Source organism: Vipera berus (assembly GCF_964194415.1).
Source record: "Vipera berus genome assembly, chromosome: 2".
In the NCBI taxonomy this organism is placed as follows: domain Eukaryota; kingdom Metazoa; phylum Chordata; class Lepidosauria; order Squamata; family Viperidae; genus Vipera; species Vipera berus.
This window is the reverse complement of record NC_138203.1, coordinates 88,421,954-88,446,038: the sequence shown is the minus strand read 5'-3', so window position 1 is coordinate 88,446,038 and position 24,085 is coordinate 88,421,954. Positions and strand designations below refer to the sequence as shown.

General features: G+C 38.8%; 1 protein-coding gene across 2 annotated transcripts in view; it reads right to left on the bottom strand.

Annotated features, from left to right (window-relative positions):
- LPAR1 (lysophosphatidic acid receptor 1) overlaps positions 1-24,085 on the bottom strand; it is a 73,592-nt gene that overhangs the window by 33,795 nt on the left and 15,712 nt on the right. Inside the window, exons 2-3 of one of the 2 annotated variants that reach the window (XM_081321321.1) lie at positions 8,930-9,187; positions 6,852-7,025 (exon numbers count right to left, since the gene is read on the bottom strand). In XM_081321321.1, coding sequence (XP_081177447.1) covers positions 6,852-6,911 — 60 coding nt within the window. In that variant the 5' untranslated portion in view covers positions 6,912-7,025; positions 8,930-9,187. The remainder of the gene's footprint in view (positions 1-6,851; positions 7,026-8,929; positions 9,188-24,085) is intronic. The other variant, XM_081321322.1, reaches the window with a different exon arrangement.

Here is a 24,085-nt window from a genome sequence, read left to right as displayed (position 1 = left end):
CTAGAACCCCTAAAGTGGGCATCTCTCTCTCTCTCTCTGAATCTTTTCATAATTGTATTTATAAAGAATGATCAGTCTGAAAAATATAGAAAACAACATCTTTGTCAAAATTAGTGTTGATGGCAGGGAATATCCAGATTAACTTTGCAAGCGCTGATCTTTCTTGATAAACAATCAGCTGTTTTTTTTCCTTTCCTTTCTTCTTGTTAGAAAAATAAAATTGTGCTTCGATTTGCAGTGAATGTGTGGTAGAAAAGACGAAATTCAGAGCTGTCTTTTGTTAAGACAGTACGAAGGTATCTAACGTACAAGAGAAATGATATTGGAGATGGTGGTGGTTGTGAGAGAATCCGGTGCAAATATATCTGCAATGACCCTCACTGCCATCCAGCCTCTTCTGGGGACTGTGAAATTTATATATCTCATCTGCTCTTCCCATTACTCTTCCACAATATGGATATTTCACTGAATTCTTTTCTTCTGTTTTAAAGTAATGTTCACTTGTACTTTTTATTTTCCCCCACCTTGTTTCATATATTGTTTCTCTTCCGCAAATCGTTATTTTCTATTTTTTTTTAACTCTGTAAAATTATTAATATAGGTTGAAGCTTTATCATAATAAGCACAGTAAGGAAAAAAACAGCTATTATTTGTGTGTTAGAGACTGGGTAATGCGCTAAACTTTTAAGCTTGAAATATTTTACTTATTCTTTTTTGGAAATGTGTGTTTCTCCTACTGCTGCCCACCAGAAACCAGAGAATTATAGTCTGTTTTGGGGCAAGACCAATACCACAGTTTCTAGTATCCATTTTGCTTCCTGCATTATATCTTCATGTCCATCCAGATTTTGCACTAACTGCCTAAAACTTCAGTCCTTGACATAAATGTACAATTTAGGTGTACCTCATTGTTAAATGAGCATAGATATGAAACTATTATAATTCTGTTTCTTTTAATAACCTTTCTAATAATTCCTGCTATTGTGTAATTTTTGTCTAGAGCAGTGTTTCTCAACTTCAGCAACTGTAAGACGTCTGCACTTTAACTAACTCCCTGACTGGACAATCCATAGAGCAAAGAGAATGTGCATTACTGTAAAAAATAAATAAATTAGGAAGTGATACAACTTATGCAAAGGTCACGGATCTCATTGGAAGCTATGATTACAAACAGCCACTGTCCCTGTTGGAAACTATGATTAAATCCTCCACAAACCACTCATTTAAAAAAAAATGAAAGAAAATGCTGACCTTTCCTGCTATTTATGCATTCTGAAATTACTATACACACACACACACACACACACACACACACACAAACACACCAAAAATAAAAAATACAAAAGATCAGTTTTTAAGAAAAGGAAAAAGCAGAATATGTTCTAGGGAGAGTTAAGAAAAGACAAATGAATATAGCTTAAAATGCAAAGTGTCACATTCTGAAAGGAATTCTTCAAACCATTTATTCCTAAGGATTATAGAAATGTTATAAGCATACTCGCTTGTGCTCGAGTTGTGTCCAGCTGAATCAACTGGTGGCATGTGTATAAATCTTATACAAGTTTGCTTGTTTATTTATTTTTTCACCCAAGAAATGCAGTGCAATGGTAAAGTAAATGTGCTATGTAGGAAGCTTCTGATTCAATGCCAGCAACAGTTGGGAAAAATTCTGTCTGGAATATCAGTCATCATCAATATAGTGGATTAAATATTAAGACATGCTCTGTTGCGAGTTTGGAAAAAGTATAGACATAAGTTAAATTGTATAGAAAATATAAGTGTTGGGTTTAAACATGATGTGACAACATATAAGGAAATTTTAAGTTTGGAAAGGAATGTATGGCATTTGAAGCCGTATAATATCTTAAGAGAAGAAAAGATTGTACAAACTTGGTTTCAGTATGGACAATTACAGGCCAGGTGGAAAGAAGACCAGAAAATTGGTTTTTTAATGACTGATGAAAATTTGGTAAAGCAAATTAGAGATCAAGGTCAGGCGCATATTAAAAGGATATATCTTGCATTCATAGAAATCGATTCAGAGACAGAACTTGTTAAAGATTGTATGATAAAGTGGGCTCAGAATTTTCAAGAAGTTATTACAATGGATACTTGGGAAAAGATTTGGGTAAGAAATGTAAAATTTACGCAAGCTCAAAACTTAAGAGAGAACTTTTATAAAATGTTCTATAGGTGGCATTTAGATCCTAAAAAATTAGCAAGTATGTATCCGAACTGCCAGCCTAAATGTTGGAGGTGTGGTGGTGAAGATGCAACATATTTTCATATATGGTGGACCTGTAAAAAGGTTAAAGCTTTTTGGATTAGAATCTGGTGGAATATGCAAAAGATATTTAAGAAAAGGATAAAGTTTTGTCCGCAATTGTTTTTATTGGGCATTATTACTGACACTACTGTTGTGGACACTAAGTTGATGTTGAATTTAATTACGGCAGCAAGACTTTTAGTAGGGCAATATTGGAAGAAGGAAGAACTGCCGACTATAGAAGAATGGACTTTAAAAGTTTCCAACCTGGCGGAAATGGCAAAGATCTCAGCGTACTTGAAAGACCATTCACAAGAGAGATATATTGTGGAGTGGAAAAAATGGATTGATTATATTCAGAATAAATATGGGACTAAAAAGTTTCACCTAGCATTTGAATAAGTATTGATGTGATATTTATACTGCTTGTAGTTATTTTATAAGAGTTAAAGTGCGATAGATTTAATAGTTTATTGTTGTTTGCATAAGGTAGATTATGATTGTTTGTATTTTTATACCCTGTATTTAGCTCTGGGAAGTCGGGAAGGGGGGAGGGGGAAGGGAGGGAGGTGTTGGGGAGGGCTGGGGAGTGGTTGGGAGGGGTTGTGTTTTGTTAAAAATAAAATGTATTGTAAAACTTTTCAATAAAAAAAAATATATATATAGTGGATTAAATAGATCAATTGCCTGACTTTTTAATATTTAATGATGTATTTGTTAAATCACTTAAGGAACAGCATAAATAGCTACTGTAATAGAGGAGAAAAAGAATAGTGAATAAAGAAAAAATATTCAATAAACAAAGGTTCACAATTACAAAATGTAAAATTCATCAATTTAGTATATTTATAGAACTAAGTTCATTAGTTCATCCACAAAATGCTATGTGGATGATGCACAACTCATGATGCAGGTTCAAAATGCAATAAACAGCTAATTAAAACAAAAGTTTTGGTAATTCTCACGACATAATATTAATGTGTAAAAACAAAGATAAGACACTTATCCCAAGAAAAAGAAAGCTTTGTGCAGAAAGAGTCAGGTTGCCACTAAATAAAAGATTCAACAAAACATTTGGGACTATATCTGACAAATATATATTTGAAAATAATTATACCAAGTTATGGAGTGAAATTAAATATTTTGAAAAGCAAAAAAAAATTAAAACTGTCTTGGATTAGCAACAACTATGACTATTAAAATGATTACTCCCGATATTTTTTTAAAAAATTTAAATGGTGCTAATTTCAGTCCCAGAAAGACTTTTTCAAGATTGACAAAGAATAGTTAATAAATTTATCTGGAAAACACATTAAGCATTAGAACTACGGTCCCAGAGAAAATAAAATATGTTTTTGTCCCCGAGATAGAGGTCACCAATTGATATGGGATGTTAAGTTCTTATGTCTGAATTTTATTTTGGTAGTGTTAGACTTTATAGTGTAAAAAGTATCATGCATGAAGAGATACCTTCAATTCAAACCTTCAAGGCAGATTAAAAAGCAAAAACATTTCTTGTGTGTGCTGATAAAAGTTTTAAGAACAGGAAATCACTTGTGATCATCACAAGTTCTGTCTGACTTATTGATTCATGCGGGAATAATGATATAGCCAGCCATAGCCATGAAGACATTCCAAGGGCCAATGAAATTCTTTGGCAACAGGACAGAGAAGCTGGAGACCCAGATGGTTTGTCTTCATAATTTCCAGACAAAGGGCATGGCCCAGGAAGAGAGAAGAATATTGGAAGTCCAACAGCTATGTAGACAGGAACTGGCTGGATATTTGATGCTGGGGAGAGGGACTCCTGGAAAAAGCTAAGTTACACCTCACCAGAACTGGGAAGAATTCCACCAGCCTGGAAAGCACCTTGCAAAACGGATCCAGAAGGCTTTAAATTCAGTGGTGTAAAGAACAAAAAACAGAACAGAACAGAATATCAGAGTTGGAAGGGACCTTGGAGGTCATCTAGTCCAACCCACCGCTCAGGCAGGAAACCCTATACCATTTCAGACAAATGGTTGTCCAATCTCTTCTTAAAAACGTCCCGTGCTGGAGCACCCATGATTGCTGTCTACTAAGAATGGGACTGGGAAGAGTATGCAGGCTAAGGAGGAACAGAGCAACAAACATGTAAATACCATCAGGAATAAATCAAATGATACACCCCGAGGAGTCCAGTCCTTTGGCACAAATGCATAGCTTATTGGGAATAAACAGGAAGTATTAGAAGTCTTACTGTAGAAAGGCAAATATGACTGAGTAGGTGTTACTGAAAGCTGGTGGGACAAAATTTATCAATGAAATGCCAAGACTAAAAGTACAACTTATATAAAAGGACATACAAGAGAAAGGGGGAGGAAGAATGGCACTATGTGTGAAGTATGTGCAAATATGCATTAAGATTCAGGAATCTCAGCCCAAGGATCCACTTGAGAGCATGTGGGTAAGAATCAGTGGTGGGATTCAAATACATGAACAACCAGTTCTCTGCATGGACTCCACTTCCAGAAGTCTGTTCTGGGCCCGGACCTCCGAGGCCAAGAACGGACTTCCGGAAGCACTGGCCCCAAAGTCACCCAGATGGCTTTGTGTACTCACAGTCTCCTGGTTTCTAGCCTGGTTCCTTAACTCTTACTCCAAACTGGCTGTCAAAAATAATAATGCAGTCCTTCAAATACCCAAATGTTTATTGCAAAAAACTCATCCATAAGTTCAAGTTCTCCTAATTTGTTATAAAATGTATTACTGTTTCTGACTTCATTTTAGCAAGGACACTGAGAAATTAGAGGATGTCTATAGGAAAGCAATCAAGAAGGGGCTTGGAAAGAAAACCTTATAAGGAACTGCTGGAAATACTGTGTATTTCAACTCTGGAGAAGAGAAGACTAGGGGGAGATATGATAGTTGTCTCCTAGTATCTAAAGGGTTGTCTTATATAGAGGACTGGGCAAAATTATGTCAGTGTTGTTCATTTATTTGTACAACCTGTATCCCCTCTTTCATTCAGGAGCTCAGGGTATTGTATATTGCATTCCCTCCACCATTTTCCACCATTCTCCACCACCACCACACACACATAACAACTCTGTGAAGTAGGTTTGTCTGAGAAAGTGGGACTGGCCCATAGCCACCCAGTTAATTTGGCTGAGTGTGTATTAAAACCTAGGTCTCTCCAGTACCAATCTTACTCTTCAACACTACAACACAGTGAAACAACAGTGTGTTGAGAAGACAAGACAAAAAACAATGGGTTTAAATTACAATGGAATAGATTTCATTGGACATGATGAATAATTTACTAACAATAAAATCTGTTACAATTGCAACAGAGTCTTCTTTGTACAGGTGTGTAAACAGAGGCCACCAGTCATGGACGTTTTAGTTAGGCTGAGTAAGAAGCTGAAGTAGATAATCTCTAATTCCAACTCTCACATGCGATGATTCAACTTTATTACTGTATGTGAATAATGCACCTTTATTAGAAAATCTAGTAACCAAGAAATACATCATTTGATTCTAATGCGTATTTTCTGCTACTGTAATAGATAGACTGAATTGGTTTTTCTATTCGTTTTTGTCACAAAGAGCCTTCGCATTGTAGAGTTGATGTAATTCATTTAATGCGATAACTACTTACAAATGGTTGTTTCAGGATATATGGTGCACCACCCATACATTTTTATCGGCTCTGCACTTTATCGTAGAGAGAGACCTGATGGGGCATGGAAAGAAGTCAGGGAAAACAATGAAGAGGATGATTTCCCAGGAAGCCAGCAGAGCTGAGTCACCACATTGCCAGCAAACTTCTGATTGCTTTCCCAACGCACATCAATACACTCTTCATTGCCTACATCAGATTCCTCAGGTGTTATATTAGAAAAACACTTTCGGAACGTATCATTTTAAGCCATCTTTGGTCTATCTGAGCTTTGAGAGGACACAGAGATACAGGCAGAGTCCTGCGGACATATCCTTGAGAAAAAGACAGTAGTCTGTTCTCACTCCAGGACAAGGAGGTTGTGTAGATTTGCCCTGAGGTTTTCCTTGCTATGCTAGATTTCTCTTGATCATATTTACATACAAAACCACTATGTAAATAGAGTGCTGTGGCAATGCAAATAATGATCCCTTTGGTGACATCTCACCGACGGCAGGGCAGGCCAGGCCAAGGTATGACAACAATTCCAGCATCCTGTTGGATATAGCTTACATCTTGAACACTGCTTACTCCATGTCTTAACGTGAGAAGAAAATAAAAGACATTTCAAATACTACAAAGTCTCGGAATTTTCCCCAGTTGTGTTTTTGTTTGCTTTTGAAAAGATTTGAGTCTTATCCAAAGCTGTCACAACTATATCTTTAGGCCTCCCTTTATTACTTCCTCAGAACATTTTTTTTTAAAAAAATCATAATCGTAATCAGCACAATCATAATTACGGTTACTCCTTACTAATTTATTAGCCTTTCTGGCCATAAGGAATCTGATAATATAAAATCTGAGTTATCTAAAGTCAGACAGTTTTGTAGGCATCAATGTTATATACGAAAGACTACAGTTAAGTTTAAAACTTTTTCAACTTACTTCAATTATTTGTGGCTGTGTCATCATAAAAAACGGTACTTCCGCTGAAGGATCTGCCATATTTACCCAGCAAAGTAAATTATTTTTAAAGAACTCTCTGCCTTCTATGCTTCAGGTGTTATGAATAAATTCTCAAGATTCTTGATCAGTTCTCAGACATGCTGATATTTATCCCTAAAAGACAGAAATAGACTTTAAAAACTTAGGAGACATCGAACACAATTTTCAACAGCACAACCTCTTTAGATGCATAACCATTTAACGAAAAGCAAAATGCGTAAGAACATACACGTTTTTCAATGCACAATACAAAAGGTTAATATAGAAAAACAAATACAGCTTTCAGCAGTTTTTACATCAACAATATGGTCTTTTGTTTATAAATTTTTTATTGTAAGTTGCAAACTGAAATCGCGCTTCAAAAACTAATTTAAAAAATTAATTCATGGTTTTGAATTTCTGCAGAATTAGGAAGTGCATTCAAGCAAAAGCTTCTAAGCTGTAGGTTAGCCTCCAGAATCCTAAAAATATTGAGAAACTTTTGTTCAGGTAAATCTATGTTCATCCTTTTGCCTACTGGAAAATATAGGGTTGGTAAATGTTCTTAACCCAAACCACAGACTGGAAGTGGGAAGAAACACTATAGCCCTGATCTTGTATACTCCTTCCTTCCTTCCTTCCTTCCTTCCTTCCTTCCTTCCTTCCTTCCTTCCTTCCTTCCTGGGGGAAAAGATTAGAAGCTTCTGTTCCTCATTAGCGATAAATATTTTCCTGTTGTCTTTAAGTGCAACAAACTGTTCGATGGGAAGCATAGTTTGCTGCATTTGTATGTAATAGGAACCTATAGTTAGCCACTGATTAGAAGCAGAAGCTTTTAAACATTTATTCCCAAGCTCAGATGAAGAGAAGGAGGGAATACGATCCTAATACGCATGAGATACCAATTATTTCATGATTTGACGGGTTATCTATCTAGATGTGCCACATACTTTTACATTATAGGATAGTCCTCCTGCATCCAAGTCCTGTGTTTTAGGGTTTGAAATTGAACTTCCCCAAACCCATCAGAGGTATCTTTCATGATCAGAACTGTTAGCCATCCCTAAAACTTCCTTGTATCTTACTTTATTTCATTCAACATAGTCCTCTAGTTATCGGTGAAGATTTGGGAGTTAATGAGGGATCTTATAGGGGAGAAGGGGGACGCGGTGGCTCAGTGGGTTAGGACACTGAGCTTGTCGATCAGAAGGTCGGCAGTTTGGCGGGTCGAATCCCGAGTGCCGCGTAGCAGAGTGAGCACCTGTTACTCGTCCCAGCTTCTGCCAACCTAGCAGTTTGAAAGCACGTAAAAATGCAAGTAGAAAAATAGGAACCACTCCGATGGGAAGGTAACAGCGTTCCGTGTGCCTTTGGCGTCTACTCATGCCGGCCACATGACCATGGAGACGTCCTCGGACAAGTGCTGGCTCTTCGGCTTTGAAACGGAGACGAGCACCGGCCCCTAGAGTCGGAAACGACTAGCACGCATGTGCGGGGGAACCTTTACCTTTACCTTTACTTATAGGGGAGAAGGAGTGGAAAACTCCACTTCTTCCAGCTTCTGTGCAAATGCCTGTATTTGTATTCAGCTGGCTTCAGGGAAGGCCTTATGTATGGAAGGGGTCTGCATCATTATTTTTTTTTAAAAAGCACCAGGTTTTATACAGGAAGCCCTTGACTTATGACCACAATTGAGCCCAAAATTTATGCTGCTGAGACATTTGTTTTGCCTCATTTTACGACCTTACTTGCTGTAGTTGTTAAGTGAATTACTGCAGATGATAAGTTAGTAACATGGTTGTTAAGTGAATCTGGCTTCTCCATTGACTTTGCTTGTCAGAGGTGACAAGCAAAATGTGACCCCAGGACACTGCAACCATCCTAAATATGAGTCAGTTGCTAAGCATCTGAATTTTGATCATGGGACCACGGGGATGCTGCAGTGGTCATAAGTGTGAAAAACAGTCATAAATCACTTTTTCCTGTGACGTTGTAACTTCCAAAAGTCACTAAACAAACTGTTGTAAGTCAAGGATTACCTGTACAATTTGGTGAAGGGTTCCTGTGCATTGAACAGCACACTTGGGAGATTATCAATAAAACACTGTATAGCTAGTCCCAGCAGGATGAGAGAAATCCCTTCATCCTGTCTTCCGTGTTGCACAAAAGTCAAAGGAGGACAGGCTTTTATATGTTTGGATCAACTCTTCCAAGTCTTCTGTCACGCACAGGGTACTTCACAGAAAGAGGACTCTGCCTGTCACATTGCAGATATTATTTAAGATTTCAAAATATTCCTGAGGATAGAGAAGAAAATATAGCAGAGGTGATTACTGACATTCTGGAGGAGGCTTTAAAGGCAGATAGAGGAGAAATTCAATTAGAGGTTGATGAAATATTCCGCATGAACTCAAGCTATGCAAGAAGAAATAAACTGCCAAGAGAAGTACATGTACGGTTGTTAAAGAAGACAACAAGAGATGAAGTACTACGGAAAGTTAGAGATGAGCCAATACAATACAAAAATAAAGAAGTTGTGGTTTTAAAGCAGATACCCAAGAGAGTAAGAGATACTCAAAGACATTATCACTTCCTGACTACAAAGCTGATTGCCAATGGTATAAACTTTAGATGGCTGATGCCAGAAGGCATTTTAATAAACTGGAACAATACAAGATATTGACTGGATTCAGTCTGGAAAGCAGAAGATTTTGAAGTAAGGAATAGAGCAATTCTAGATGAAGGAGTGAAACAAAGACAAGGGGAGAGTAAGGAGCAGAAGCAAACAGAAGAGATGAGTCAAGGAGCGACTGCACAAACAGGAAAACAGAAAGAGAAAGATGATCAAGAGGGCGAAGGTGAAGGACCTGCCAGAGAACAGAAGAGTACTTACAAGATCTACTAGACCTAAATATAAATAAATGGAAATGGAAATGGAGAAAGAAAATGGAATCTTTTCAGTAAATATAAATGGACTAAATTCCCCAATCAAAAGAAATAAGGTTTTTAGGAAGTTACAGAAATTGAATCTAGATATAATTTGTCTACAAGAAACACATATAAAAGAACAACATCATAAATTATTGGAATACCCCCAAATTGGGAAACTTTACTATGCATCAGCGCATCAGAAAAGAAGAGGGGTCGCTGTATATATTAAAGAGACAACAGATTCTAAATTGGCATATTCAGAAAAAGAAGGAAGAATCTTAATGGTAGAAATACATCTGCGCCAAAAGCAAATACTGTTAGTGGCAATTTACGCACCAAACAACAATCATTATTTGCAAAACAGGGCAGCAAAAACTCTTCTTGGCCTTTCTGATTTCCTTCAAAGCACACTGCGAAATGAATACATATTTTTAGTGCAGGAAATGCTGTGAGTCGAAGCCACAATAGGCATTCTTATTTCTGCCAGATGCAAAAAACAATCCCTCTTCTTTTCTCAAGGACTCTGAATGTGCCACAAACTCAAGAGATCGGGAGAGAGACTCCACTGAAAACTGGATTCTACGGACAGAACGGGATCCCGACAAGGCAAGTAAGAACTTTGAATCTGACTCTGTAGCTAATTGGAGTTGTTTCCACAGATATCACATATGTGTAGGATGAGTTGAATTTTTTTCTAGGTTTTACTTATGATACCCCTTCAGTTTGAGGGTCTTGTGACTTATTAGCTTCTCAATACGTAATTAGAGGCTTTCGTGAGCTATGAATTAACTGAGTTATTAGTTAGGCCTTTCCCTACTAGAAGTAGTATGAGATCTTTTGGCAAGAGCTAGAGCAGTCAGCCACAAACACACCACAGGCTGACCACAAATGTCTCTTATGTAGACTAACTAACAGGTTACAGCTTTGACGTTTAGGTAAGATACTTTGCAAATGAATTACTAAGAAAGGTGATTTGATATTTAGCTTAAGCAGCAGTTGGGAATGTCCGAACAAGGGTCTGGAGGAAAGCCAAGTTCATCATGCATACAGGTAATCCTCGACTCGCAACAGTTCATTTAGTGATGGTTCAGAGTTACAACGGCACTGAAAAAAATGACTTATGATCATTTTTCAGTAACGGCCATCGTAGCACTCTCGTGTTCACGTGACCAAAATTCGTATGCTTGGCAACTGGATCATATTTACGATGGTTGCAATGTCCTGGGGCTACTTGATCATCTTTTGTGACCTTTTGACAAGCAAAGTCAATGTTAGCAAAGCCAACAGAATTTGATTAGCAGCAGCAATTTTTTCTTAGCTCAACTAAGAAAAAGTTCTACGGTGGTTCTCCTCCTACCTCCAGGGCCGCTCGCAGTCGGTGTTGACAGGAGGGCAGAGATCCGCCCCGAGGTCTCTCATTTGTGGAGTTCCTCAGGGGTCGGTCCTCTCGCCTCTCCTGTTCAACATCTATATGAAGCCGCTGGGCGAGATCATTCGTGGTTTCGGGGTGGGGTATCACCAGTACGCTGATGATACCCAACTTTTTCTTTCCACCCCGAACCAACCCAGCGATGCCCTCTCCGTGATGTCCCGGTGCCTGGAGGCGGTTCAGGTCTGGATGGGGAGAAACAGGCTTCGTCTCAATCCCGCCAAGACTGAGTGGCTGTGCATATCGGCATCTCGGGTTAACCAACTTATTCCACCTCTAACGATGGGGGGTGAGGTGTTACCCCCCGTTGATAGGGCTCGCAACCTGGGCGTCCTCCTGGACTCACGGCTCAATTTTGAAGACCACATAGGAGCCGTGACCAGGGGGGCTTTTGCACAGGTTCGCCTGGTGCGCCAGTTGCGTCCCTATCTGGACCGAGACGCCCTACGCACAGTTACTCATGCGCTTGTTACCTCCCGTCTGGACTACTGTAACGCTCTCTACATGGGGCTGCCCTTGAAGACCACTCGGAGGCTTCAACTGGTGCAGAATGCGGCCGCGCGAGTTGTAATGGGGGTCTCCCGATACTCCCATGTAACACCTCTACTCCGCGAGCTGCATTGGCTTCCGGTTGCCCTCCGGGTGAAATTCAAGGTGCTGGTTATTACCTATAAAGCCCTACATGGCCTGGGTCCGGGCTATTTGAGGGAACACCTGCTGCCGGCATCAAACGCCCTTCGCCCAGTGCGCTCCCACAGGGAGGGTCTGCTCAGGGTGCCGCCGGTGAGAGATTGCCGGCGGGTGACACCCAGGGATAGGGCCTTCTCAGTGGGAGCGCCTGCCCTCTGGAACCAGCTGCCGGTGGAGCTGAGGACTGCCCCTGACCTCCGATCATTCCACCGGGGCCTGAAGACCTGGCTCTTTGAGCTCTCGGGCCCAGGCTGAGGAGAAATTTTTAATTGGGGTTTTAGGTATACAGGGTCAATTTAATATTTTCTAATTTGGTTTTTTTTTTTAACTTTTGTATGGTGGATTTTTAATTTCCTGTAAACCGCCCTGAGTCCTCAGGGAATAGGGTGGTATATAAATGTAACTAAATAAATAAATAAATAAATAAACTGTGGTTGTACGTTGTGGAAATAATCAACTTACAGTACATGATAATAAAGTGGAATTAAATAACTAATGCAGAATTATGGAATGGCTTTGCTTTGTGTGGATGAACCAAGCTCAACGACAATCCACATACAATGCACTGCAGCAGTCTAAATAAGAGATGGGCAGTTTTAGCTAGACAGATTGTATGTTGACTACTCCCTTTTTTGGGCACAAGCAATTTGAAAGCAAATATTTCTAGTAATCCTGACGACACTGAGGCAAAGTACCCCAGACTATCTACTTCTTGAAAAGTGTAGCTCTAATTACAATTTTCAGACCCAGGAACCACAGAGTCTTTGTTTTGCAGGTAGCCCTTGAGTTACAGTAATTCATTTAGTGACTGTTCAAAGTTACAACAGCTCTGAAAAAAGTGACTTATGACCATTTTTCACATTTATGACTGTTGCAGCATCCCCAGGGTCACGTAATCAAATTCAGACGCTTGGCAATTGACCTTTGGTTGCCAGTCACTCTTGGCAACGGACTTATATTTATGACGGTTGCCACGTCCCAGAGTCATGGGATCCCCCTTTTGCAACCTTCTAACAAGCAAAGTCAATGGGGACGGCAGATTCACTCAACAACCGTGTTACTAACTTAACAACTGCAGTGATTCACTTAACAACCGTGGGGAAAAAGGTCGTAAAATGGGGCAGAACTCACTTAACAATCTTGCTTAGTAGCAGAACCTTGGAGCTCCATTATGGTCGTTGAGTCAAGGACTACCTACAGTACATTGGTGTTTATTGGCCCTCATCCAACCCACCAGTATATCCAGGCATCCCCAGTGACATGCACAATTTCCTCTGATTTACATAAGATAGGGAAGTAGAGCTGAGTGTCACCTGCTGTTGACATGCGTCTCCCAAATTCCTAATAATTGCATTGGATTGCTTCATTATAAATGTGATAAATTTTAAATAGCATTGGGACAAAGCATGGGCTACTGGCACCCCACCTCATAGATATCCATCCGTAGGTGATTCAATAATACTTTGTGCACTGCCCCAACTCTCGTCAGTGGTCCAGGAAAAATTCTCTTAACAGCATTCAAAAACTCATCAGAACCCATAAGGGTCATCTTAATGGGTCCTCTTCCCCACTCTCAGAAAAGAGAATCGGACAAGATATGGAAACTACATTTGGTTTAATTACCAAAATATAGGCAGCACTAAGTTTCAAAAAGAAATCAGTGATTCCCCAATTGCTTTGTACCGATGACTCACTTCCTTTTAACACAGAGAGAGCAAATTTGATTGAGAAGATCAAAAAGCCACTGCAACTCATCTGAGAAAAAGGAAATAAGTTTTAGCAACTAGTTAAAACTGTACATAATGCAAACTAGCTTGTTACGGCACCAGGATCCCAGGCGGGCACAGCCGAGTCCACTCTATGCCACTCAGCTCACTCAATTATAGATGCCAAGTTAGCAATTTCACTTCTAGTCAAATGATATATGATTCCTGACTTACTGGAAACTGACCTGTCCTTGCTATTCCCAAAACAGCACTAAAAATTTAAAGTGACGTAGATAAATGAACTGACTTGTAATTGAGGAGCAGAACAGCTATTTTAGATTAGTTCCAAGCTTTGGACTACATGTATTAGGATTTTTTTTTCTTTGAATAAAGTCACCCTATATATATATTTAGATAATAATACCTGTGCTGGATCTAAGTGTACAAGGGAAACAAAGGAATTACAAGTCTACATCTCAAAGGAATTATATTTTGAACTTCCAAGATCTAAAAATTACAGTGTTTAAAGTATAGGTATGTAAAACATGTATCATATTGACTTAACATATGTAAAGTTGACAGACTACAATCTATATCAGCATTAAAACAATGACCTTTTTTAGTGTCATCTGGTGATCTACCAGGCTCAATCTGTGATGTGGATACTGCAGTTCTAAAAGTGCAAAAATAAAACAGACTGATGCAAGCACTGACATAATGGAAAGACTGATAATTCATTTGTTTTAATTATCCTGTTATAAAATATTACCATAAAACCACCTTCTGGTAAAGAAAATTAAAGCCTCTATACTGATCATGAAAGTTCTTTCTAAATGAATTTAAGGTTTTGGATGTTAAAAAAACATTTTTTTTTTGCTTGAAATGCTAACATGGAAGTTACAAAAATAAAGTTTTATCCTAGGTCCTAGGACATGAAAGAATTGTGAAGCTGTAAAAATGTAATTTTTTCCATACTAATACAACAATAAGGCAGAGCAGATCATGTGAACATCATAGTTCTGCACTTGGCAGAAAGAAGCAACACATCAATGACATTTTGCAATTTTTAAAGGAAGTTTTAAAAATACATTTATAGGCTGAATTCTTTTATTATTATAAGGTCCAGAATACATAAATATGGACCCCGTTCTCCTGGCCTTACAGAAAGATGTAAAAAAATGGCTTTGCAGCCTTGCTTTTGGGGATGTCACAAGAATACAGTACTCAGCCTTAAGGCAGGTTAGTGCCCTGAAAGCCCCCCCCCTTAATTTTTAATATTGATTTTTAATCTGTCCTTGCCTTTTTAAATTGTAAATTTCATACACTTTTTAATGTTTTAATATTTTTTACTTGCACAACGCCCAGAGATAGGATAGGATAGGATAGATAGATAGAGTTAGATAGAGATAGATAGATAGATAGATAGATAGATAGATAGATAGATAGATAGATAGATAGATAGATAGATAGATAGATAGATAGATGGATAAAAAAGAGGTTTTCATGAGCAAGACAGGATGGGAACCAAAAGGCAAAACTGCCTGCTCCACTAAGATTCCCCTCCCTACCCCAGATATTTTTATAATGAAAAGTAGCTTTTACAAATTATTTTTAAAAGATAACCATCTCTGTACTTTTAAAATGGCTACAGAACCCTGAGGAGGGTTCTCAGTGAAAGTCTTAGCACAGACATGTGGCCTGCGAAGCCATCCTGAAAACAGTGAGGGAACGGCCCCCACTGCCTTGGCCCTGGCCCAGAGACCCTCCTCCTGCCAGAGACCCTCAGATCTGTCCCACTCCTGCCCAGGCCCCCACAGACACCCTTGATGCGAACGATGTAGAGCTGGCCATGCCCACCCAGTAGGCCATATGCACTCAAGCCATGCCCACCCAGTAGGCCACGCCCACCCAGCCTATACCCACCCGGCCCCCTGAGGGCAACTGCAATGCTGATGCGGCCCTCAATGAAATTGAGTTTGACACCCCTGTCTTAGCATATCAGATGGCAAGCAGTGACAGGCCATTTTTGACCTAAAAGGAAGACAGTAATCCTCGTTTTGTTATGCATGGAGGAGTTTTAAAATGACACAAAAGGGCATGTCAGGCGCAAAAGATCAGGTCCACACGTGGAGGTCCAATTAAACTGATTTATTGCTACATAGCCTATGCAGAGGAATCTTCTCAACTAACAGCACTTGCCTGAAGTTACGGGTCAATGGAAATCAAGTGGGGGGGCAGTTTGAACTTTGCTTGTGACAATCTAAGAAAGATTCTAGGCTTATTTCTCTTTTAACTCTGCCGCCAGGTTCTGCCACATCTTCTCCTACAGCAGAGCTTTTCAACCTTTTCACCCATTGTACCACTTTTAGAATATGGCAACATCCAAGCACCACCAGTCGCCTAGCAAGGTGTCAAAATTTGATGAACCCCCCCCAAAAGGGAAAAAGTGATGCAGTACAGGTAGTCCTTGACTTACAACAGTTTGCTTAGTGACTGTTTGAAGTTACAATGGCACTGAAAAAAGCCCCCCCCAAAGCCACAGCCGAGCAAGACACCTGCCTGCCTGCCCGCCCAGCGGCGCTCTTCCTCCTGTCCGAGGTTTTCATTGTTGTGAGCATTTCTGTCGAGGATTGGCAGTGTGGGTGGGGTGTGTTTGGTTTTTATCCCCCCCATCTGCTGGGTGGTTACAGAAGGTTTTGGTCACTTCACAAGAACCTGGGACACTGTGACCGTCAGAAATATGAATCAATTGCCTAGCATCTAAATGTAAATCACAAGACCCTGGAGATGCTGCAACATTCCAGCTGATCGGTGTTTCTTCTGGGCTCAGAAGCGCCAGGATCAGCTCTGAGCTCCAGCTGGAGCCTGGCACTGATCCTAGTGCTTCCGCTGAGCCCTAACAGCCCTGCAGCTCCTGCCATCTCTCGCTCAGGCTTGTGCGGTGCTGCCACCAGTTCAGCTCATTCCCCTCCCCCACTACCACTTTTCTAGGATGGTCACTAGGTGCCAATGTACCACAGGTGGTACCCGTACCACTGGTTGAAAAGCCCTGTTCTACAGGACATGCATGGTAGTAAGTTAAAAGAGGAATCAGCCTGGAATCCCTATGTAGCCATAAGCAGTTAGTTCCATGATATTGATTTCATTAATGTTTTTATTTCTTAAAAACTCTTATGCCAGATACCTTAACATTCAAGGATACGCCCAGTATGTTTTTACACTGATAAAAATATTTCTCCACAGATTTCACTGGAATCAAATTGTCAACACTTATGTACATAGTTATAAAGAACTTTGAACTGACTATGGTTTTCTGCCAATCCTTTACTGATGTTTATTGATTTACTGTACTTTATAATTCTACAGGCAACAAGAGAGAGTTGGATAAGGGAGTGCCTTATAGCTACTTTGAAACAAAAAGAAAAACTGCACTGTATGTAAGCAGCTTCCATCATTTTCAATGAACGTTCTATTTAGATAATTGCATATAAAGGATTATAGCATATATTTGCTTGGAAATAAGTCTAATTCATTTGGAACTATGAAATTATTTTTTTGAAATTAAGAAACATGGAGCAACAGAGGGCACAGATACACTTTCCATGAGTTGGGCAGCCATATAAATTTGATTAATAAAAATAAAAAATTATGTATAGCATGCCTTTTTTTATTTATATACATCAATGTACTAGAATTCAGTTTAGTATCTGTACCAAATGCAGCTGTTTTTAATGTGTGCATATTCATACCAATGTATGACAGATGATGCTGTGTATGCACATAGGTAGCATTTCTGAATGCATATTAAACATGAAATATTATTAGGGGAGGGTGGTCTTATGTCTTTTATGATTTTTTCTGAAAAATCATCCAACTTAAAGACAGGCACATATTGTATAAAGGAGAATAAGGCTAAGCTTACCCATGTTAGCTAGCAGCAGATTACACACCATTGAAATCTTTCTCATTATGGTGACATTTAGTTTCCCCCCCTATTTAAATAAAAATTACTGTTCCTAATACACACATTTTATGAAAATCAATGCCAATACAAAATCATGAAGTCAAACATAAACCCTAAGTACTTCTTGTATAAATGTATAACTCTCACACACTAGATTCTTATATAAAGAAATGCATTTTGAGGTGAAGTTTTCAAGTGGGAAAGATACCAATTATGTGCCCTTGGCCCACTGACAAAAACAGCCCTAATATAATAAAACGAAAATATATTGTAAAAGGCAGACAATTGATATGCAATTTTCTAAACCAAAGTGTGGGGTTTTTGTAGTTTAATCTGGATTATTTGCCTAAACTGAAAACACAAATTCTGTATCACTGGTGAAACACTGTATCACTGATGAAAGAATATACCGTATTTTCTGGCGTATAAGACGACTGGGCGTATAAGACGACCCCCTACACTTCCTGTTAAATTATAGGGTTTGGGCTATACTTGCCGTATAAGACTACCCCTCTTCCAACGCACACCAAATAAAAATTAAAAAACATCAGATTTTATTTTAATATGGTAATTTTAATTCAAATTACCAACAAAGATGATTGGGGGACTGGAGGCTAAAACAAATAGGGAACGGTTGCTGGAATTGGGTATGTGTAGTTTAATGAAGAGAAGGGTGAGGGGTGACATGATAGCAGTGTTCCAATATCTCAGGGGCTGCCACAAAGAAGAGGGAGTCAAGCTATTCTCCAAAGCACCTGAAAGCAGGACAAGAAGCAATGGATGGAAACTAGTCAAGGAGAGAAGCAACCTAGAACTAAGGAGAAATTTCCTGACAGTTAGAACAATTAATCAGTGGAACAACCTGCCTCCAGAAGTGGTGAATGCTCCAACACTGGAAGTTTTTAAGAAGAGACTGGACAGCCATTTGTCTGAAATGGTATAGGGTTTCCTGCCTTAGCAGGGGGTTGGACTAGATGACCTCCAAGGTCCCTTCCAACTTATTATTATTATATTATTATACATGCAGGTACTTAGTAGGAAAACTGTCACTTATAAACATAAGGCTGTTTGTCATCAAACATGTAAACATAAAACAGTGCAAGTGGATTAAACTTTTCCTAATTCACTCTAAAGCTTTCCCTGCGCAGAGCCTTAAGTAACACCAGCTGCCTGCAATTAGTGCAGGTTCGCATCCGACCAGGCTCAAGGTTGACTCAGCCTTCCATCCTTCCGAGGTAGGTAAAATGAGGACCCAGATTGTTGGGGGCAATAAGCTGACTTTGTAATAATGCTGCTGGGGGGGAAAGCCCTAATAAGCAGGCATATACATAGAATGAAGGCTATTGCTAAGCACATTGATTTGTGCTTTAAATTGTAAGCTGCCCTGAAGGGCGGGATATAAATGGGATTAAAAAAAAAAGACCAAATGGGAGATCCGCTCCAGGTTTTCCAGCCAGCCCGCCCAGTTCCTGAGTCAAATGTGTCCTTACAGCTAAGCAGCTGCTCTGACTGCTGCATTCCCCACCTGCCTTTCAAGTTGGGATAGACTACAGCTGTTCTTCAACTTTAGAAGGAAAGACGCCCAGACCCCAGCCTGTAAAAAATCACAGACTGCAGCTTCTTCTCCAATTGGTCCCGCTTTCCCTGCGCAGACAAAATGGGAGATCCGCTCCAGGTTTTCCAGCCAGCCCTGTCCCTAAAGTTTCAGCACCCGGCGTATAAGACGACCCTTGACTTTTGAGAAGATTTTCATGGGTTAAAAAGTCGTCTTAAACCGGAAAATACGGTACATGCAGATGAGGCCCTGGGGATCAGAAGAAGGGTCATATGTGGAGATAGGACCCCGGTGTGGGTGTGATGGACATGAATGAGAGTGAGGAAGATGAATTCTGAGAGAAACATTTAATCTTAAAGAACTTTTTCTTTAACTTTTTTTCTGCTCACTAAGGGATTTGCAGCACAAGCTTGCTAACAGTTGGCATATTTGATAGCACTGCGAGGGGGGCTGCAGGAGGTGGGGCAGGGTGGGAGCTGCAGGGACAATGAAGTGGGACAGATTTACAGATTCAACCACTTAGCTAGGATGTTGGGTACAGGAATAGCTCACTTGCAAGAAGACCCAAAACCACATAGCTGGCACAGGAAACTAGAAGCTTTGTAGGATACCTCTGACCGGAGGTGGTTAATTGGTGGTATGATATTTAGCTGTTTTGCATAGCAAGCAAGAAAGCTTTAGGGTCTGCAATCCAGGTAACCAATCAATGTTATATGTTATGCATGTATTATTAGGGAGAGGGCAAAGAGGTGAATTGGGAGGGCAAAGGGGTGGTATGTGAATCAAAACTGCTGTAAAACTGTAATTGCCACCTTGGTAGCTTTCAAAGTCGAGGCCACTTTAAAATAAAAGTCCTTCTGTTCCATTCTTGGGTTTGGTGATCAATTGGTTTCAACACCAAGCTAGGACCCAGTTTTGGAGACAAACACTGGAAATTTGGAATTGTGGATGTCAGATGAAAACCTGAATATAAAGTATGATGAATGTAATATTGATATTACTTCATGTTTATATAGGTACCATAATTCAATTAGGAAATCAAATACTATAGAAAGTATGATTATAGCTCTTTAAAAAAGAGCTTCAATTAAGCATAATTAAAATATTTTGACATAGACCTGTTAATATTTAAGCATGAATTCTGTTGATATTTCTCCCCCCCCCCAATGAATAGAAAAGCATTTTACCTTAATCTTAAGTTAAATTCTGGAAAATAATACTGGGAAATGAGTGGGAGAGAGTTGCTTTGAGTGTTGTTGGCTACAAAAAGACATTATGCTAACTCCTGGGAGGGGGGGAAGCTTTTATACAAACGTGATATTTAATAACCAGACTGAGACCACAAATGACTTCCAAAAAACAATTAAGTGAATGACAACTATTACTACTGCGATTTCCAGAAATGCGCGGAGTTCTTTACAGTTACTTCTTCAATATCCTCTTACCTCTTTCCATTTTATTAGAAAGAAAGAAAAAGATGCTGAGACAACTTTTCCGATTCTGAAGGTGTCGGAAAACAAACAGACCAAAGCACTAAGAAGCCTTTTGGTTTAGTAACTTTTGAAGAATAAGTTAACAACATTTGAAGACCAAACCAAGATTTCCCCTTACCTCAGCATTTGAGATTTCCTTTTTTAAGTTATCAATGAAGATTGAAAAGAATAAATATAATGCTACAGTGATTGCCAAACAAATAAAGCTCTTGAAATAAAATAAGAATTGTTTTTAAAAAATCTTTTTCTAATTTGGATATAAACTGAATTTGGTAATGAATGCTGGCATAACGTAAACAGGAAATCCTTTACACCTGTACATTAAAAAAAAGCAAATTCAATATTATCTGCCCAATACACTTTACGGAGTTCTCCTTAGCTAGCTTTAATGTCTTGTCTTCAATCAAATTGAATAGAGGGTATAAAAACATCATTTTGGTAGAGTGATTGTATTTCTGAGATCTGGAATAATCTCAGATTCTAACCCCTGTGTTCCTTCAGTATATTTTATACAGCATCTTGTGTCTACTCTCACAATTCTGCTTGTTAATAGAAGTTCCACCTGTTCTGAAGACAATTGCAATTGCTTTTTTATTGTCAGATGAGAACTCTAAAATTTCCAAGAGGGTTGCAAGTGTTTTTCCCCCCCAGTTGCTATTATTCTACCCAGGGAAATACTCTAATTTAATTCCCCTGCACAAATATACAAAACCTTCTATGCTTTCTACAATGTTTTATGTTTCCTGTTATGTCTCTTGTCGACGATCATAACTTATATATACACAGACACAAATTTGTAGATACTCAGTATTTTACTTACTCAGTATGTTAGTATTTCAATATTTTACTTTTATGGTTTCGTCAGATTTAAGTATTTAAAATCCTTTAACATACTGCATTCACCTTAATTTGAAGTGTTTTGTTTCATTTTATTAATCTTTCAGATGATGTCTAGGTAATTAAATTGGAACTTGGAACTTTTTTTCTAAGAAGTTGAAAAAATGGCGAACGATCACCATAATGAATATTTTTTAGACAATTTCTCATACCTTCAAATTTAGTATTCAGAATGACTATATTCAAAATCTTCCAAAGGCAAAGATTAGACTGTAGTCATTATATACATTGCTCTGGGATTAAACCAGGTGGGGCTAACTTTTACATAGGATTCCTCTCTTTGCACCAATTGTCTTCGTCTTACAACTGTTCATTTAGTGATCATTCAAAGTTATGGCACTGAAAAAAGTGACTTATGACTTTTTTCACACTTACAACCATTGCAGCGTCACCATTGGTCACGTGATCAAAATTCAGACGCTTGGCAGCTGACTCATATTTATGACCGTTGAAGTGCCCCAGGGTCACATGATCACCATTTGCGACCTTCTGACACCCAAAGCCAATGGGGAAGCCAGATTCACTTAACAACCATGTTACTAACTTAACAACTGCAGTGATTCACTTAACAGCTGTGCCAAGAAAAGTTGTAAAATGGGGCAAAATTCACTTAACAACTGCCTCACTTAGCAACAGAAATTTTGGACTCAATTGTGGTCATACGTCAAAGACTACCTTTATCTTAAAATAATGTGAGTTAAGTATTTTACAGTACAACTTTACATATACTTTATTCCAGGATATCATATTTCAAGAGGAAAAGCTACGTTGCCTAGCAAGATGTTTCCTCCCTCTCTTCAAATTTGCACACTATTTCTTTGTTATTAAAGTAAACACTATCTCAGGGCATAGATGAGAATTCTTAGATGTTTAGCTTCTAGGTGTAAATCTAGAAGGTATTGAGCTGCAGAAAGCTATGACAAATAAAAAAGTACTGGGCTAAACTAATACCTTAAATTAAGATGAAATGGCAACTAATACCATATTTATTTTTGTGTGTGTACCTTTGAGTCACTGTTGACTCCCAGCAATTGCCTGGACTAGTCCATGATGCAGTTTTCTGAGGAAGATTTTGAAAGTGGCTTGCCATTCTTATTCTTAGCTATCTGGGAGTAGCTAGCTGATAAATTCTAAGCATTGCATTTAACTATAAATTGAAGGCTATGCAAAGATTTTGATTTGAAAGGCAAAATGTGATTTGGATTTTGAATAGGTGCACTATATTAAAGCAGCTGCTTTCTACACTTCGTACATAACCCTGGAAAAAGTATTTTTGGTTTGAAATATTCCTGAAAGGAGCTACATACGCATTTGTATGTCCTCCAAATCACATTTAAAATCCAGGTAACTACACAGCCATATAAAATACTTGTGTTAATGAATTATGTTCAGCTTATGCAATATATAGTAAGTAGTGTACCCAGGGCTTTTTTCCTCATAGAACGCTCAGAACGGAGTTCCGGCACCTTTTTTGGATGGAACCTTGTAGAGTAGGCAAGGTGGGTTGTATGACATGTGTGAGTTCCGGCACCTTTTTCTTTTACAAAAAAAGCACTGAGTGTACCAGACTGGATTTTTATGAGACACGATAGGAAACATATTGACACTTTCTCAATATGTTGGAGAAGACTCCTAAAATATCACAGACAGCCAAGAAAACAAATCAATGGTTCATCAAACAAATCAATGTCGAATTTTCAACAAATGAGCAGGCTGACATTCTCACAAATGCTCCAGCTCAAATTACCAATAGTTTGGACACATTATATGAAGACCTAGATCTCTAGAGTACCGTAGCCTCTAATGCTGGGGAAGATGGAAGGAAAGGAAAGAAGAGGATAACCAGCAGCAAGATGGATGGACTCAGAGTAGCAATGAGTCTACCACTGGAAAACCTGAAAGACCAGATTAGAAATATAATGGAGCCCTTCCTTCTTTGAGGGAGATGAGTGGCTTAGAAATATGAAATATAAATGAATAAAGAAATCTATGTAGCTGCCAAGAATCAGTATCATCTTGATGGCATCTGATTAATGAATCAAATACTCCAGGTAATTATTTTTAAAGTTTTATCACCACTACACATATTTTGATTAATTAAAATCCCTAAAACCTGTTTGTTAAAAAAATAAAACAAAGGAGACTTAAGTGACCAAGGTTAAAACCCCACCTGTTCATGAAGTTTTCTGAGTCCCTTTGAGCACATCACTTGCAAGAGACACACATAATGTTACTCCTAACTGTAAGATTTATTGATCCAGTCCAGAATCTTTTATGTCCAGGAACTCTTAAGACAAAAGGCTCAGCATAAACAACATCTACGATGAGAAAAGAGTGTGAACTTTAAAGGAGGTCAGCTCTATCTCTTCCAGACTGTTAGGATTCAGATCTCCGCCCTTTTTGGCACTTAATATCTAAATGTTGGGTTTGTCCTTCTTCTAGAAACATGGGAAACACATGGCCACTATTTTGATTTCGCTGAGGTTGAAGATTTGATTGAATGCCCAATTGAAACTGGGGAAACAGCTTC